Source organism: Diospyros lotus, chromosome 4 (genome assembly GCF_014633365.1).
Source record: "Diospyros lotus cultivar Yz01 chromosome 4, ASM1463336v1, whole genome shotgun sequence".
Lineage (NCBI taxonomy): Eukaryota > Viridiplantae > Streptophyta > Magnoliopsida > Ericales > Ebenaceae > Diospyros > Diospyros lotus.
This window is the reverse complement of record NC_068341.1, coordinates 35,281,350-35,299,935: the sequence shown is the minus strand read 5'-3', so window position 1 is coordinate 35,299,935 and position 18,586 is coordinate 35,281,350. Positions and strand designations below refer to the sequence as shown.

Sequence of the window (18,586 nt, the reverse complement as noted above, 5' to 3'; positions counted from 1 at the left end):
GGGGATGCGTTGGCGAATCATTTTGTTCCCTTTCAGAAGTGGATATGAATATCCTTTAACTCTAGGGATTTGGGTCTTCCAGATGCCTTGGGTTTGATGCATAATCAGGATATGGTTTATATGGATATGAGGAAGCCAACTTGTATTCGTGGGCATGGACACTTCCACTGGTGAATCGAAGAGTTCGACGTCTGATTATGTTCTAGTGAAGTTTAAGTCGCAGTTGACGCGTGAGCTGAAGAAGAAGCTTGCCACGACGAAGGCCAAGAAGAAGATGGATGCAGTGGGTCCGATTATCACTGATTCCCTGTGATCTTTGGGGGTGACTTAGTTTGCTTTTGACAGTTTTATCTATTTCCTTTCTCATGTTTTGAGGAGTTGGTTTCTTTGTGTTTCTGTGTTTTCTTTGTATCTGGGGAATGCATCGGTGTGGTTTTGTGGAGTCTTTCTCAGTTTTCTATTAATACTTTTGCTTACAGAAAAAAAAAAAAAATCCTAATTATAAGAAGACAATTATAGTCTGGTCCGATCGTATAATTTGAATTTTGAAATTTTGGCTTGACAAAAGTACTATAAAAATGGATATTCTTATATAATTATTTTATGAGAGAATTAATCACAAAAACAACATATTTAAGTCTTAGTAAACTACAATAATTATATCTTTTTTGTACTGAGTTCGGAGTAAAAATATTGTTTTTGCTTTTTTGTTTGATACATATGTTCATATGATAAATTAGAATTGCGTTTTTCTAATCATTTTAGTTTTGAGTGTGTGTGTGTGTGTATTTAAGATCTAAGATCATATCATCTTAGAAAATAGAGTGATGCTCCATTTCAATCCAAAAGCTGAAAAAACTTGGGATCCATTAATTAATAAGAAAGCAATAAGCTAGAGCATCTTCTAACTCAACATCAAGATCCATCAGATAATAAATTAACTGAGAAGAGTCACATCTCTGCTGATTCTGATTCAAACCACTGTGAGAAAGGAAAGGAATTTCAACTTTAATGGACTTGTATGTCATATGCAGCTACCAAATTATTAATAGAGTTTACTTTAGTGTATCTCAAAAAGAGGCCCATAATGCGAGAAGAGTGATTTGAAGCACAAAGAAAAGGATTATTATCTGGCTCTGGCAGCAGCCTGTGTGTGAATAACCACCACCATTTTTGGCTGGAGCAGGGGCTGGAGGAGAAATGTAATTTTGGACATTGATAGCCAGTTTCATGCCATTAAAGCAGTAGCCTCCGCTGCTGAGGAAGTAGTAAGGCTTTGCTTGAGTGAGGTTAAACACGTCCCTCCCGCCCCTTGTAATGTTGGTAATGAAGTTTTGGTCATTGCACTGCTCGTAGTTGGTCTTGTTTACCTCCAGCACATTGAAGTAGCGCTTGTCGAAGACAAAATCTTCAAGAGTAAGACCAAAAACTGTCAGTCAGAACAGCCAGCAGAGGGTTCAAACTTCAAAGTTAAAAATAGGAAAATGAGATGGATTAACAAAGACTCTTGTGATCTTGAACCCATAAAAGGCAAATGCATCGAGATTTCTCTCAGAACCCCATCATAATGGCTGAAATACAAGCAAGAGCAGACACAAATCAAAGAAAAAACCAACAGCATAAACACTTGGGCCCAACAAAAGCCTGAGAACAAGACATACTTGGGCGCCCCCGCAACAAAAAAAAAATGCCTAACAAGCCTCCAAACCAACACACAAAATGTAACCGAAAGTTAAGCATACCAACCCTAAACAAAATCTAAAACCGCACACATCAAAAGGAGGATAAGGGAAACTCTCTGCCATCCACCCCTTGCCTTCCGTCGTCCATCGGTCTGGTTCACTTGGCCACCGCCGCTTCTTCCTTGCAACCTTTGTCTTTGTTTTTACTCTCTATATGAAGAACAATGTTTTTTTTTTTGTCTTACATGCTGGCAGAATTTTTAGTCTACTAACCTAAGGGCATATTAGACATTTTGTCCAATCACACTATCATTTTGGACCTTTTAAGTCGGACAAATATCATGAATTATTTTGATCAGAAGTCAAATAAAAAATGACATAATTATTTATACTTGATAATTTTTCATAACAAATTATATTTTTCATTACATCTTATCTAGTACTTAAGAATTATATATATATGTAAAATGTTTTATATAAAAAATAAGAACACTTAACTGGAGATTTGACATGATATTCACTTTCCGTTAACACTTACTACTAATCTTAGAGAAATTTACCCAAATAATTTCTAACTTAACAAATACCTATCTAAGGTCTAGATTTTAGTGGATAGTTACCTAAAAATAGTCAATATACTTCCTAAACATAGCAAAAGGAGTTTGGCAGATTTACAGGCCAAAAAAATAATAATAATAAAATCATTTTAAAGGCTTTTCAGGCATCAAAAATTCAACATTGAGGGAGGGTGTTTAAATAATTAAAACACCTCAAATGATTTGTTTTTAAACTTGCAACTACGGAACATGTTTATCTACCCCCGGGATGCATTGACTATTTTTGCACAAATTTCCACATGAAAATATATACTTTAGGCAATTCTTTGTTGAGTTAAAAATTATTTACATAAATAGATATCTGTAAAGTTAACAGTAAATTTAATGGAAAGTGAATATTATGGTAAATCTTAAATAGGTTTATGTAAAATTAGTATTTCTTGTAATGATAAGTCACTTCAATGAACTTTTTTACAACTCAAGGAATTAAATTAATTAAGTCCCATTTTGATAGAGGAATTTCAAATGATGTCATTTGAAATCTACAATTTCATATGGCATTTCAAATTCTATCATTTAAAATAACACCTATATGGGTGTAATTTCAAAATTTTCTATTTTTCAGATCTAAATCCATCATGAATTCAATAGAAGTGTTTGTATCTAGACAATGAATTTGATATAAATGACCATTTAAAAACACAACCTCAGAGAAATCACATCTTATTCTAATTGTATTTTTTTGTATTTAGTGGCTTGCCTAGCATATCTTCCTCTATATGATATTTTTGTGCTCTTATAGGCTAGCTAACCCAACACCCCCCCCCCCCTGAAGAGGCAAAAATTAATTTACTTAGCCCCTTTGCCCTTTGTCCACCCTAGATGCACACAATCATTGCTTGCTCTTTATCGTCAGTGCTTCAGTTTCTTCTGTGGTTTTGACCTCTTTTGCTAAGTAGCCAGCCTAGGTTGCCATGTACTTTTTTTCTTTGGCTATGGTCTTAATGTTATTTCTGGCAAAAGGAAAAAAAAAACACTAAATTTACCCTATGCCAAATGCATTAAAAACAAATAAAGAGAAACCAAAAAATTACAATTAACCATATTGTTATTAACGTTACCTCTGCATGTTTTCTAGCATAATTACTCAATATCCTTAATAGAGCAATATATATTGATATAAAAGGATGCCAAAATTTAAATCTGAGTTGATAGAAAGAGGATTACGAGTTAGTGATATGGGCATATTTGAGCATATATACATAAAAGCAAAGAGACATAATGCCTAAATACAGAAATGGAAGAACTGTTGGGCATCCGCCACATGTGTGGTGGATCAAAATTCAAAAGTTGCAGGATGCATTTTGTCCAGAAATTCAGAGGCAGCCACTGGAGACCTTGGAGCAGCAATTGGAGAAGCAACTAGAAGGACGCTGCTTATATGTAAGGAGACACTGGAATTGCAGGATGGGCAGTACGCCAAAGGAAGAAAAACAGAAAGATAGGCAGAAGAAAGAGAAAAACAGAGAGTAGGCAGAAAGATCTGGGCAGTTTGCGTGGTACTCACTTAACCCTTGATATCTCTGCATCCCCTAGTCCGACCATGATTTTTGGCAACAACTTCGCAACTCATTATTTTTCAAATTCAACGATTAAGATCAAGATCCTAAAGTTAAGTTTAAGGGAGGAATCTTATTTGAACAGTAAAATTTTTCTGGTGAGATCTTTCCTTGTTATTTTTGAATAGTATTTAAAGAAATTTTATTCTTGAGAGAATTGTGATTGGGTTGATTGTTTTGTTGCGTATTTAGTATGTCAAGAATTATTGAGTTCTTAAAGTTTTGATGTGCTATTATTGAGAGAAGATTAATTGTACCCATTATTTATTTGATAATGAAAGTTTTTGGTGGATTCTAGTTCCATGGTTTTAACTCCTTATATAGGAGATTTTTTCACATAAAAATTTTGATATCCTTATGATTAAGTGATTGCTGTTCATATTTTAGATTACTCTATATCTACTTGATTTAATTCATACTAGATTTACAAAAAAGAAAAAAAAAATTTATTCTATTATAATTATTTAATTTGACGTATTTTTTATCCAACCAATAAGGAGATAGTTTATCACCAAATATCACAACTAATACATATGACGCATAGGGAGATTGTGTATTTCCGAAAATCTTGAAAAACAAGAAGTCCGATGATTATTGATTTGGAAATTCTATTCACAGCTTGTATTTTTGCTTTTCATAGCTCACACCTTGCCAAATTCCACAATAATTTTAAAATTTCTATTTTACCTCTCCCACAGCCCATAACCCACTTTCTTCTCTGACCACCCCCGACCGCCAGCCTCCACCTCGCCTCTCTCTTTCTCTCTTGCACACACACATACGCACACAAAACACACATATACACACATATGCGGCTGCTGGGTCGGCCATGGCAGCCGACCCACACACACACTCTTTCTTTCTCTCTCTTTATATGCGAAGGCATATACACACACGAAAGCACGGTCATGCTTTTCGTGTGTGTGTATATACCTTCGCATATATATATATATATATATATAAAGAGAGAGTGTGTGTGGGGGTCGATCAGGCCATGACAATCGCATGTGTGTATATATATATATGTATGTGTATGTGTGTGTGGGAGAGAAAGAGAGGCGAGACAGAGGTTGGCCATCAGGGGTGGTCGGAGAAGAAAGTGGGTTGTGGGCTATGAGAGGGATAAAATAGAAATTTTAAAATTATTATAAAATTTGGCAGGACGTGGGCTGTAAAAAGCAAAAATACGGCTGCAAATAGAATTTCTCTTATTATTCCACATTCTTAATCCCAAAAATATTATTGGAGTACGGAACCCTAGCACAAATGTTTATTCATCTAATTTCTAGAATGTCTACAACATCACTAGATAATAAACCGATCGTAAAACTCAGACCAACAGAAGCAGGGCAATAGTACAGTCTATATATACAGACAGACATTTGCGACAAACTTATGTATGTAACTGTAAATGGGAAATATTGATAGAGATTTTACAGAGCCAATCGCCGACGTAAAACTGATCGTGAGCCTCCCATTGAGTGTAGTTGACGTCCCTCGTCCAACCCGCCGCTCCTCCGACCCTGTGAAGCTTCGGTGGATGACAAACTGCGCAAGTTAGCATCGCCGCGGCCGCCACCAGGAACGCCGTCTTCCGCCACATAGCACGACCTTCAACCAACCGCTCCATCCTCCCTCTCGCGTCGCGTTTGGAAGCAAGGATTTTAGAACGCCGAATCAACCTCGAGAAAAGGGCATTTTTTTTTTTAGGAAAAAGGGGCATTATATACACATATATATCTATATATATCTTCGAAAGGGCATTTTTGGCAATTGGAGAATTGGCGCCATTGCCAGGAGGCGCATGTTAGCAGTAACAGCCTCTCAAGCGCCTGATTGCTCAAGAACGGACGATGGTTTGCTGTTGCCTTATCGGCACTGTACACGTGTCATCTTGTCCTCATCATTGCAGTCACGTTTTAATGTCACGACTGACGCGTAAAACCCTTTTTAGCATAGCATATCTTCGAATTAGGAAGGCCACCGAAGATTCGCCTAATTTTAGACTCTTATTACGAATAAGCCACTCATTTTTTAATATTTTATAAAAACTGATGAAAAAGTATACTACCGCTATTAAATTAAGTAAAATCTCGCGTTCAAAGTTTTTCATAAAAATAAGCTTTTTACACAAATAATATTATTTTAGGATAATAGTTAAACTTTAATAAATATATCTTAGTTTTAGATAAGATATATATTTTTTGATTTTATAATAATTTTATTAATTAATAAAATAGTGCGTGTATTTATCATCCACCATTAAATTTTTCTTAAAACTAAAATTAATGCACATTGTCAAAAAAAATAAAAAAATAAAATGCATTTCTTGAAGGATAACCCCACCCTATTATTTTTTAAAAAAAAAAAATCTAAAATACTATTGTTCCTTCTTGATCAAAAGAAGACGATCGGAGGTAGGGCGCGGGCTCTGGCGACGGGTCCGTCCAAGGGGCGACTGGCACCTACAAGCACTCCGACGGTTGAGTGAGTAAGAGAATAAAGATATGCAGTGTATCAATAGGTCAAAGATCAGAACATACATTGACTCTAAAAAGAGATGGTTGATATATAGAAGAATGAGTTGTCCTCCTGCATGCATGCATCGTGCGTTTGCCGGTGATGGGACTGACTATTTGGCGCCGGTGGAAGTTCCCAGGCTGTGGCATGGTGGCGACGGGACCCTTATTAATGAGGATGAGATCCGCCATTAATGAGGATAGGGTCTGAGATAGCCGTGCGAATATCCAGTGAGATTGCAATGATGTTGTGGCAGGTTGGCGCTGGGCCAAGATTGGGTCCAGAAGAAAGACCAAATTGGGCCCGAGGAGAGGGCTAAGATTGGGCCTAAGGAGGGGGCTGAGATTGGGTCTGGACGATCCAACTACTATCCCACAATATTTCTTAAAATATTAGCAATCTTCTAGGGTAGCGTTTGTTAAAATGAGTAAAATAAGGTTATAATGCTTTTCAGAACAAAATATGGAATAATCAAAATAAGACTTGAAAGCATTTCAAAAATTTTATTAGATTATTTGTTAAATTTTTTGAATTACATTGAAAGACATAAGTATTATTTTTTCTTATCTGTGAGGATTAAAATATGTTTATCTTGGAGGGGGAGAGATAAGCATATATAAAAAAACTTAAATAAGAAGTCACGTGACTTCTTTTTCAAAAATGACAAAAATCTAAAATATTTTCTATATCTTGATTAGCAAACACTATGTGAACACAAAATGACTAATTGAAATCAGTTGTCTTTTTTGGAAAAGTAATAAATCGATTTACATTCTTAAATAAACCAATATTCATACTTGAGTCAAATATAAGTAAATTAAGTAGTATTTTGGGAAATAGTATGGAGTATGTAATATTTTAGAGATTTTTGAGAAATAATAAAAAACAAAATTCCAATATAGAACTAGGCGCGAACTATTTTCACCTCTTATGTGACATGAGTAAGTGACAATCTACACATACTTGTTAGTGTTGTGTTCCTTGATACCAGATTTGGATGACATTTAGCGGTCTTATTTTAATGTATTAATTTTATTTTTTATAAATTAATAAAAGACAAGATTTTATTCATTCATATTTTCTCTAATTAATTATATAAATGAGTCCCTAGATCTTCTGTGTGAGAATTTTATTCTCAAAGTGTTGAGATGTGTGACAGGACTTTGGTAATAGAACTTTTTAAACTATTCCTAATTCTTAGATTTTTTGGATAGAAACTCCGATTAATCAAGTATAGACTAGCACAGGGATTACTACTTCATTTGGTATAGGGATATTGATGGGAGGGTGGTGTGTCACCCATCATATGACATGAGATGTTGCTAGTAAAACTATAGGTGATCGTTGGGGAACGATCAACTAAATGTGACACCGATGACTAACCACATGGCATGGTGGATAATGATCGAGTTATCAGGTTGCAATGGTGTGTTGATTCCAGACTTGAACCATCACGGTTGTTTTGTGTATTGGTGTGCGAGATTTGCTAATTGAGATATGGGAACATTCATCTACGTTGTTCTGTATTGCTAGTATATGGAGACAAGTGTTGGGAATAGGATTCGTCGCCTTCATCGGTATTTGATGGGGTGAATGTCCTATGTGATCTACTATTAATGTGATATGAAAGTCCTTGGGCAAGGCAGATTGAAAGTCAGGAAATGTGTTTTCTAAGGTGTCATCTAGTCACATTAATGAGATCTGACACATAGTTATTGAGTTTGTGACTTTGTTACTCTGTAACTCTCGCTCAATCCAGATGTTAAGTGATAAAAGGATTATAGTACATGGTAATCGTCAACTGTAATAGGTTCACTTGAAGTGAGATTTCACTGCCACCTATACTGTCATAAATCGCTGTTAGGCGCTATACTGTCATGTGATGGCACTCGTTGAAGTGCGTAAATGTATCGGTTATGCATATAACCTGTCATGTTTATGTCCTGCTATGTTATCCATGATGTTGATTATGATATTTCGACATGTAATATTAAGGGATGATCATGATTATGTTTAAACACTAGTACGTTTGAGAATGATGTTATGATTTTATTATGAATATGAATCTACGATTCTGATGTTAAAAGCTTGTTAAGTAGTAGGTTACGATATATCATGTTTCCGCTATTAGCTATGCTTACCCTAATGAGGAGAATAAGAGAAAGAAAATATATATATATATATATGAGGTAGAATTGGTAAAGTAATTATTAATTAATAAATGTCAGGGTAAGAAACGCTTCAAGAGGAACGGGGCATTACAGAGGTGGCCTTGCAAGTTAGTAAAAATGGTTTATAACCTTCTTATGTAGCATTTGCATGTAATGGTTAACACTTGCATGGTATGAATCCTAGTGTACCTATGGCAATATAGAGGACTAGTGTTGTGAGAAAGAGTAGGTTGATGCCTCAAACCTCTGTGGGTTGTAAGGATAAAAGGACCTATCCTCAATTGCATGCACTTAGCATACATAATTATGTTTATATCCATCTTTACATGCATTGTACCCTTACTGAGTCTTTATGACTCATGAGGTGATACCTCATGTTGTAGATGTTACAAGACCAGATGCAAACATGAATGGTATTGGGAGGCTAATATGGCGACTAGCGTTGTCGGCCGAGTTTGTATGTGGTATATTCATGTATGTACTCATGTGATTGAATGTAAATGTTGACGAGTGTTAGATGTATCTTGTTGTTGTAATCATCATAATGTGATAGATGATTGTGAGATTGCTTGGAGCATATGGCTTTAGTTGGTGGAGCCAAGTTTCAGATCAAGTAAAGATTGAAAAGGTATGTTCCCATAAATCCCTAGTACTCAGTGGATGTTTGATGCGCTAGTTTTGTGCCTGGGTCACATTTGGCTTGCTGTGAGGCGAGCTGTCTAAAGGTGAAGCTCACTCGGGTTTTAGGTCCTGTTCCGCTGTATTTTCTTGTCTGTGAAGGGAAGGGAAGGAAAGGAAAGGGAAGGACGAAGCCTAGTGCTCACCTAGCGCGTTACCTGTTAAAACATAGTCCAACTCTTTAGTTGTTGATTTGTAGCGTGAGTAATCTGGTCGATTATTCACTGGTGACACCTGTAGGTGGGAGCGGGTCATTACACCCTCCCTTGGGGTCTCCTCTATTGTTGTTGTTGAGTTCTCTATTGTTGGTTTCCACCACTATTAGGTCCTCCCTTCCACAAGCCACGATTTGCTCTAGGAGGCCTATTCGGTTGCTGTAAGTTGCTAAAGCATGACCCTCCTTGTTGATCTTGGGCTCGCCTAGGCTGATCTAAGAGAAACTGATCCAATTTTCCTTATCTAAATAATTGCTTGATCTGGTCATGCAAAGCACAACACTCTTCTATTAAATGGCCCAAACACTGATGAAATTGACAAAAAGAGTGCAAATCCCTACCCTTTGGCTTATCAGAAGGTGAAGGAAAACTAATTAGGCTGGTGTGCTCCACAAAGGATAGGATGGTTGTATGAGAGTTGGAGAGATGAGTGTATGTTTGGAACCCGACAAGGGGAGGCGTGTATGTTTGGAACCTGGCCTGGTCGAAATCATTAGATTTGAGGGTCTTCACATCACTTCACCTAGACCCCACACTGATTCATTGCTCTCTTTTCCTTTCTCTCTCACCTGGTTAGGAATTCCAAGTGCGCAAAATATCCAATTGTACCACATACCTATTAGCCCAAGCAAACAATTCAGCCAATGTTGCTAGTTGATCAAGAGTCAGAGACTCCCTTAGTGGCAAAAGGGTAGTTCCCTGTAGAAAAGCTGAAACTGTCACACCGATTGGCAAATCTTAAACTTCTAGGGTCACATTCTAAAAATGATCTATGTACTGTTGCAACGTCTCATTAGACCTTTTTCGAATACTAAGAAGGTAAGTGGGATCCTTCTTTCTCAAAGTATTAGCAGGGAAGGATGCAATGAATTCTGTGCACAACTACTTGAATGAAGTAATGTAACCAGGCAAAAGTTCGTTGAACCAATAGTGAGCATACTCAACCAGAGATTAAGGAAAAACCAGGCACGTGGTGGCATCATTCCACTTATGCAGATACGTTAAGGATTCAAACCATTGTGCATGAAAAAAAAAATCCCATCTTTTGGTAAACTCGAGCAACTGTGGGAGCTTGAACTTTGGAGAAAGGAAATGACTCAATATTTCTACAGAAAATGTGACTCTTCAAGGCTGCTTATCAACATGAGCTGTTGCAACCATCTTTCGTTCAAAGATTTTTTCAATTAGCTTCCTAATTTTGGAACTCCGTGAAGTTGGGAGGGCTTCGGGATTAGAGTTTTGCATTAGCCTCTGCACATCTTTACTGGAGGTAGTGCTACCCACCGTCTCTTCTCATATGATTCCCTTGCTAGAATTCCTATGCCTTTCCCTGTACAACTACTCAAGCGTAGGGGTGTGCAACTATGACTTTGATAGGGCCACCAGCAGCTATGATGACTGTTGTAGTGGTGATGCTGAAGCCTGCCTGGGAGAGGCGTCGATTCAAATTCCCCCTAAGGTAAGAAGATCAGGGGCGTAGGCGTCCCCAAGAGTTGGTAGAAGTATGTGTAACAATTTTGACAAATGCTTCAGTGCCTTGGACTTCTCTTAATCACTTTTCCTCAAGTCTTCATACCTTTGCTCTAATTTCTGTAATTCCATAAGAGACACAGTCAATGATCTCCTAACTTCGGAGGTTCCTAGTGCATCAGCTTGCACCTAAGCATCCCTGGTATCACTAGGTCGGTTAGACTCAAGAATTTGTCTTGAAGGGCATCCTCATTGTCCAGAGGTTTGCCTGGGGTGTGCAGAGGCTGGTATACAGGGGAAGCATGTGCTAGCAATGAATAATTAATGTACTAGCCTTACTCTAGCAAATATTGCTGGCTAGTAACAATTTCACATTATCCAAGGAAATTGGTAAGCATTGCCTCGGACTAGGACTCTCTTGTGCAAGAAGACTTTGTTTTTCTCACCATCGTAAAGACTTTTAGTTCATTTCCCATAGATGACACCAAATTGTTATTACATAGGTACAACAATTAAATTTGTTTATCTTGAGGAACAACTCGACAGAGCTTGGCAAGAAAATAGGGAGTATGTAACATCACAGAATTTTGGAAATAAGTAGTAATTCTATTAAGTGATTTGAGATCTGTTGAAGCTTTGTGGATTTGAATAATTTAATGGAAAAATTAATTATTGTGTTTGAGGTGATTATTGAAAATTTATGGATTTAAGGAAAAATATTAATTTATATTGTTTTAAGGAAGTGGGCAAGTATTTGTTGAAAATTGGGGTATAAGTGGTATTTTTTATGTGGGATGTAAGTGTTAATCTTTAGAAATTCTAGGGTTTTGGGGTAATTTCTGAAAATGGTCGTGGAGCCTCTATAAAAGAAATGATGCACATGTAATAGTTGAGGAAGCTCGTGGATCAGGTGGTACACACATGAGGTGGTTGGGCAAAGGTTGCGAGTTCGAGGCTGGGGTTATGCGCACGGGTGAGGGAAAAATGGCTGGAATTTTCCAGCCATGCCTTACCCAAAACGACGTCGTTTTGGGTAAGACAGTGTTGTTGCTGTTGGTTGCCACGCAATTACGTCGTTTTGGGTAAGGCAGTGCTGTTGTTGCTGGTTGCCACGCGATTAGCCCCCAACTACACATTTTGCCACTTTAAAGCCCTAATTTTTGTTGCAATTCAAGCAGCATTCGGGCAACCAACAAAGGATGAAATTTGGGGGAGAAAAACAACGAGCAACATCTCAAGTAAGGGGAAAATCCAAGAAAAAATTGGGAAGAAATTATACAATTGAAGTTTAAAGAAGCCAGCATGTGGCCAGGAAGTTTAAATCTCCTATAAAAGGCAAGCTCTCTATTCTTCCTATGAGTTATAAGCCGTTTTATTTTTCTTTGGTTACGATTGCAAGTCCTTCTTGCATGACTTTCTTTGGTGTTGAATAATTTGATCCGGTTAATTACTTGAACTGTAAGTTGTGGGTCTTGTAAATTCTGGTTGAGCCATGTTCGTAATCTTAACTAGGGTCTTGAATCACCCTCAAGTTCCTATGGAATGATGCATTATTGTTAGGTTCAGAATATGCAAGGATTTGTATCTCCTTGCAAAAAGAGTGTTATGTGTGTCGAATGGTGTGGAGTACAAAGCTATTGGCTATCGACTGTTGAGTTATGATAGTCGATTGTTGGATGTATGGGCGCCAACTATCAGTTGTTATGATAAACGATAGACGATCCAGGAAAACTGGTATTGCTAGTCACTCGTAAGGAAACATATGGGCGGTTGCATAAAATGTGTGGAAGCATGTGTTCATGCATGACGTTGTCTATGTGTGTATCAAGTGAGTTTGTTTCTATATGATGGTATTTGTCCCCTTAACCTCTGAGTAAGGGCATTGCTATCGCTATGTCAGTGATGTCCGGGTAGGATAGGCATGTGCTGTCATGCCAATAGGGCAACGTATGGTTGATGTTGTCATGTGTGAGCCTAAGGGCTATTTGTATTCCATGTGTAATATAAGCTCGAGTGGCTATGTGCTTGACCCGTGGTGAATGATATAAGCTTGGGTGCTTATGCACTTGACATGTGGTAAGTGATATAAGCTCGAGTGACGATGTGCTTGACCCGTAGTGAATGATATAAGCTCAAGTGGTGATGTGCTTGACCTGTGGTGAATAATACAAGCTCAGGTAGTCGTGTGCTTAACCCGTGGTGAATAATATAAGCTCAGGTGGTGATATGCTTGACCCATGGTGTCTAATATAAGCTCAGGTGGTTATATGCTTGACTCGTGGTGAGTAATCTAAACTCGAGTGGATTTATGCCTGACCGTGGTGGTTAATATGTTGCAAACGGTTTCTGCTAACCTCAGGTGGGACAAAAGCCTGGCTCGTGGTAGTTTTGTTTGGCTAGTTTCCTCTCCTATTTGTATATATGTAAGGGACACTCTTAACCTTCCCAAGAGTTGGTGTGACCCAGTGTGTGAAGTCATGGTTCTATACATAATGATCTTTGATTCTCATACTATTGCCTTTTTATTCTATTGTATTTGTTGGGCCTTGTAACTCACATTTGCTTGCATCATTCTAGGTATGGAAGTTGGCATTGAGAACGAGTCTTGGGGCGTGCTTCTTTAGGTGGATATGTGTACAGGGTAATTTCGGCCGAAAAGATCTCTAGAAGTGAGAGTAGATGGGGGCTCAGGTGTTGTGTTTTGTCATATTTAACTAATTGATGGGTTGTTATGTCAAGGAAAAGCCCTTGGATTGTGTATCTATAATTAGTTTGCTTCCATTGTTGTAAATAAATAATTGTTGAAAATTTCAAGTTGTTACAAAGGAAGGTCTGTGCTGGTGAGTGACACTGGAAAGAATTTTGTTGGGGGGACAACTTAATCCATTATTTAAGAAAGTAGAGTGTATAAGGCTAGGCTCAGTTCATTGTTTGGGAAGGTTAGAAAGGGACCCTGGAAAATTCCCTAAAGAGGATGGCCTTTAGATGGATGATGGCCCAAAGGGTCTTCGGGAGTGGGTGGCCCTGAAGAGGCCTTATGTTAAGGGTCTTTAGATGGGTCCAGCTTTAAGAGAGCTGTGGGGGTCTCCGGGAGATGCTACGACTTGATTGCCTCCAAATAGGACTTCTAAGTCTCCGAATGGTTTGCGACAAAGAAACAGTTAGGAGGCACGCAAGGAACTTTCTTGCTAGAGCCCTCCGATGCCAAAGTTAGAAGTTTCCATGATGCAAAAGATTATGTGCGGATGGGTTGTGTGTGTCTTCGGGGTCTTCAAAAGGGTTGGGGTTGATGGATTTGAAGTGTTAGGTTTTACTTTAGGTCTGAGTCTTCGGTTGTGTGTGTCTCAAAGGCACAGATCCAAAGGGTACTTGTAGGCATCAAGGACTAGGCCATGTGGCAAAGCAGGATATGCGGCACACACGGGTAGCTTAACCCATCGGGTAAGGCACCTAGCTCTTTGGGTCTGTGGTTGATGGCTGAAGGGCTTGGAGGTATCTTTGGGGACTAAAGCCCTAAAGACTATCCTTTTAAGAGCTTCTCCTGAAGGGCCTCACAAACTTTCCAGGTCTTTGAGATTCGGGAGTTCTTTGTCCCAAAAACTCTTTGGCTCTTTAGGATTCAAGGGCTTTAGCCAACCTTGCTCGAAAGATTCTTCGAGTCTTTTAGAGGCTACTTGCATGTTTGATTATCCCACAACATAACTCCTAACACCAAATTTATCACCCAATTGTGCATGGACACTTCTTGCAAGAAATTCTTCTTCGTTGTTATCTTGCTCATTTCATTTTGGAGGTGGTTGAGTGAAAGCATGATGAAGGTGTCCTGTAGCTATCAACTTTCTAAAAGCTTGATTAAGTAGCTCAAAGTTCTTGTAACTGGGCCTTCTAAACGGTCTGAATTTTTTTTTGCAACATAATAAAATATATGTCAAATAAAGAAAAGTTGGATAAATAATTTTGAAATATATCAAATGATGTACCCATAAGATAGCATACCACATATAAATGTTGCCATATAGTTTCAACTAAAAACATCGTGTTTGTAATTATGTCATAAGTAACATCAGTGCATTCCAATAACTCACATAAATTACAATTCTTTATTCAAAGTAGGGGTGTCAATGGTTCGAATTGGTCCGGTTCTATAAGAATTCAATAATCGAACTATTTTTAACGGTTCCGAAAAATAAGAACCGTAACCGAACCATTACATATATAAAACCAAACCATGACCAATCGTCACACCGGACTAGTTTTGATTCGATTTTGGTTCTATCCAATTAACATTTAGTTTCTAAACATTTTCGCAAAATATGAAATTACAAACAAATTTGTTCATTAAAATAAACTCATAACTTCATTAATGCTTCAAGTTTTGAAATAAAAATATAACAAAATAATTCATAGACTATCTCATCAAATAAGATTATATCGACCATTTAGTATAGCAATATTGCATAAAAGTTTAGAAATAAAAAAGTTCATGAATCTCGCTAATTTTCTAAGAAGTGATATTATTTATGCGTATGTGTATATATATATACCCAACAAATTATAATATATATAAGTATAATATCGGTTCCGATTCGGTTTGAACTATAATTTAAAAAAAAAAATAGTAACTAAACTAAATTTATGGATTCTTAATTTTTTAGAATCAAAACCTAACAATTGAACTATAAAACCAATCTAAAAAGCACGATTCGGTTCAGTCCGATTTACCGATTTTCGAATATTTTTTGACACCCCTAATTCAAAGATGATTATACTTCCCAATTAGTCTTTCTGGTTCATATCTAGCCCCTGTTTTTTTAAAACACTTCTTCATCCATTTCTTGCCAATTTGTCGTCTTAAAACTAGAAGTACCATTCGAGTCCTTTTTAACTCGTTCGTACAATATGAGTAAAAACAACACCTTATTTGTGTCAAATCAATCCATAGCATTCTTATTATTCTCGCTCTTTCCCCATCTAAGTACAAAATAAAAAATAAGTTCAAACTAAAGGATAATTGGACAAAAGAAAACAAGGAAAAGTCAACAACTTTCATAAATCAGATACAAGTCATTCGAACTGAAAATCAAAACCCATGGAAGTTATTGAATAAAAAGTCAATGATCCAAGCAAAAACCAGTGCTATGTGAGCACAAAAAACAACAATAGGTACCCAATCTATAGCATGCAAGGAACATTAAAAAAAAAAAAAAACTGAAATTATGAGTTTCTTCCTCTTTGGTAAGTTTTTACTTTATTCTTACCTCTTGCCATCCAACAGCTCTTGGTAAGCTACTCAATTTCTTTCTTGATGCACCAACACATTTTAACTAGAAAATTCTAGTACCATAGGAATTGACAAAGTGATTCACAGATTCAATTAACGGTGACTAATAGTGACTTAGAGAGAGATCCAAAATCTTTTTCATATTTAATTTGTTAAAGGTTCCATATGAGAGAAAAATCAAATACATTGAAATGAGATTTGTAGAAGCAGGGGCGGATTTAGGAATTTAGGTTGGGGGGACTGAAATTTAAAAAGTTAATGTAATAAAATTTTTATATAACCAAAAAGTCAATACACAAAATTTTCATTAAACTTGTGCTTAACGAGATTTTGAAACAAAAAACTTCACCTACAACAAAGTCTACATCTATTATTGTCAATTCAAATATTCAATAACAAATTTGCAATAACAAATTCCAAGCTTTCAGCCACACCAATTCTTAAGTTCCTAGCTAAATGCAGTAGTCAAATAGGCAAACAGACACAACAAATCAAGCATAAACAACAAAATCACTTACTTAAAACTTGTTGAAAAAAGGCAGCAATTTCAACAACAAATCAAGCATAAACAAGTAAAAAAAAATATGGGCGAAAAATAGAAAAACTATCAAGATTTAACTATCAATCGAGAGAATCAAAGAACTGAAAGAAGAGAAAACATACCTGGGCTTGAATGAAACAAATTTGGATGTTTGGGGGGAGGGGTAGGGTAAAACGAAGACCTGAATGGCTGAATCAGAGGCAGGGGCTAGGGTAGCCAGCAAGAGGGCGAGGCCGACTGGCCGAGCGAGCGTGGGGGCAAGGCGAGCGAGACCAAGAGGGACTGAGAGAGGTAGTCAGGCAGAGAGCGAGGGCGAGGCCACGAGAGGCAGCGAACGCGAGCGAGAGCGAGAGTAAGAGAAAGGCAGCGAGAGTCGGAGGGAGAGCAAGAGCAAGAGCAAGAGAGGAAGAGAGCGAGGGCGAGTGAGAGCAGGATAGGCAGAGAGCGAGGGCGAGAGGCAGCGAAGGCGAGCGAAAGCAAGAGGGGCCAAGCTCAAGCGAGAGCAAGAGAGAGGCAGAGAGCAAGGGCAAGCGCGAAGGGACGAGCAAGAAAAGAGGAGGCAGAGAGCGAGAGGTAGCGAGGGTGAGCCGTGAGTGAGAGAAAGGAGAAGAGAAGGGTGGGCTGGGGTGGGATGGAGTGACTTTAGGTTGGGCTAATACTAAATAATCCAAAAAATTACTCTATAAATTTAATTTTTGTTGTGGGTTGCCATGGGCTTCAGCCCAAGGCAGCTCACGCATAAATCCACTCATGTAGAAGTGAAGTTGGCCTTCTTTCAAATCGACTTTCATCGCTACCTCCAGTTTCTAAATTGGTCATCGCCTCCGGCCCAACATCATCACTTGTCGCCATTCTTGTCCTCTGCCTACCTTACTTTATAAATATATTTATAAAAAAAACACACACACACACACATATATATAAAACATGTATTTAATATTATTTTAATTTATTTTATTTTTGTATACATGTACATGTAAAGTCTATTCAAAATATTTTAAAATGCCAAATGACTTGTCACGTTAGTGGGTTTTGGATTCCGACAAATTAGATCCGAGTCGTGTATAAAATTACAACTAATTAATCAAATCAAGACCTTATTGCTAAAATTGAAACTTTTGGATAAAATTGTAAAAATATAAAAAAATTTTAAATTTTCGTGTTAATAACCTTTTTTTACACATGTGCATGCAAAGCCCACTCAAAATATTTTAAAATGTCATGTAACATGTCACATCAGTGGATATTGAACGCCAACATATCAAATTCTGATCGTGAATAAAATTACAACCAATTAATTAAATCGAGACATTATTGTCAAAATTAAAACTTTTAGATAAAATCATAAAAACGCAAAAATATTTAAATTTTTCATGCTAATAGCCCTATTTAATTTGTTAAAGGTTTCCATATGAGAGAAAATCAAATATATTGAACTGAGATTTGTAGAAGTGGGGTTTGACAGAAAAATCTTCAAAACGGGCATCATCGCGATCTAACAAATATGTCATTACAAGATAAACTTGAAGGAAAGGCTACATGTGTTATTGTCTAGTTAGATTTCTAAACTTTAGAGAGATTTTTTTATCTCAAGATTGATCTCAACTGAATATGGAATAAAATCAAATCGAATAATGAGTATTTGTCCAACATCTTTATCCTAAAAATATATTTTCAAACCCACCCCCATCACAACTCAATGGAATTAGGTTGGATGACTTGTTCTCCCTTCCCTTCCGCAATGAGTGGCCATTCATTGACCATCCGGCCGCAATCCATGCAGCCGATTTCTCCAAGAAGAAGATCTTTAAATCCCCTTTTGCGTGTTTTTATAACTAACTCAGAAGAGAAG

General features: G+C 37.3%; 1 protein-coding gene across 1 annotated transcript; it reads right to left on the bottom strand.

Moving 5' to 3' along the window:
• Positions 1-867: 867 nt before the first annotated feature.
• LOC127800453 (lamin-like protein) lies at positions 868-5,556 on the bottom strand. Its single transcript, XM_052335070.1, has 2 exons — positions 5,296-5,556; positions 868-1,408 (listed from the first exon to the last, which is right to left on the bottom strand). Exons 1-2 carry the CDS (start codon positions 5,486-5,488, stop codon positions 1,071-1,073), a joined length of 531 nt encoding a protein of 176 aa, XP_052191030.1. The 5' UTR covers positions 5,489-5,556; the 3' UTR covers positions 868-1,070.
• Positions 5,557-18,586: the final 13,030 nt, after the last annotated feature.

Bases quoted from the DNA above. Each gene is read 5' to 3' on its own strand.
- LOC127800453 (XM_052335070.1), bottom strand. From the start codon at position 5,488: ATGGAGCGGTTGGTTGAAGGTCGTGCTATGTGGCGGAAGACGGCGTTC. The intron at 1,409-5,295 runs GTAAAATCTCTA...TTACTCTTGAAG, and splicing joins TTACGTCGGCGATTGGCTCT to ATTTTGTCTTCGACAAGCGC.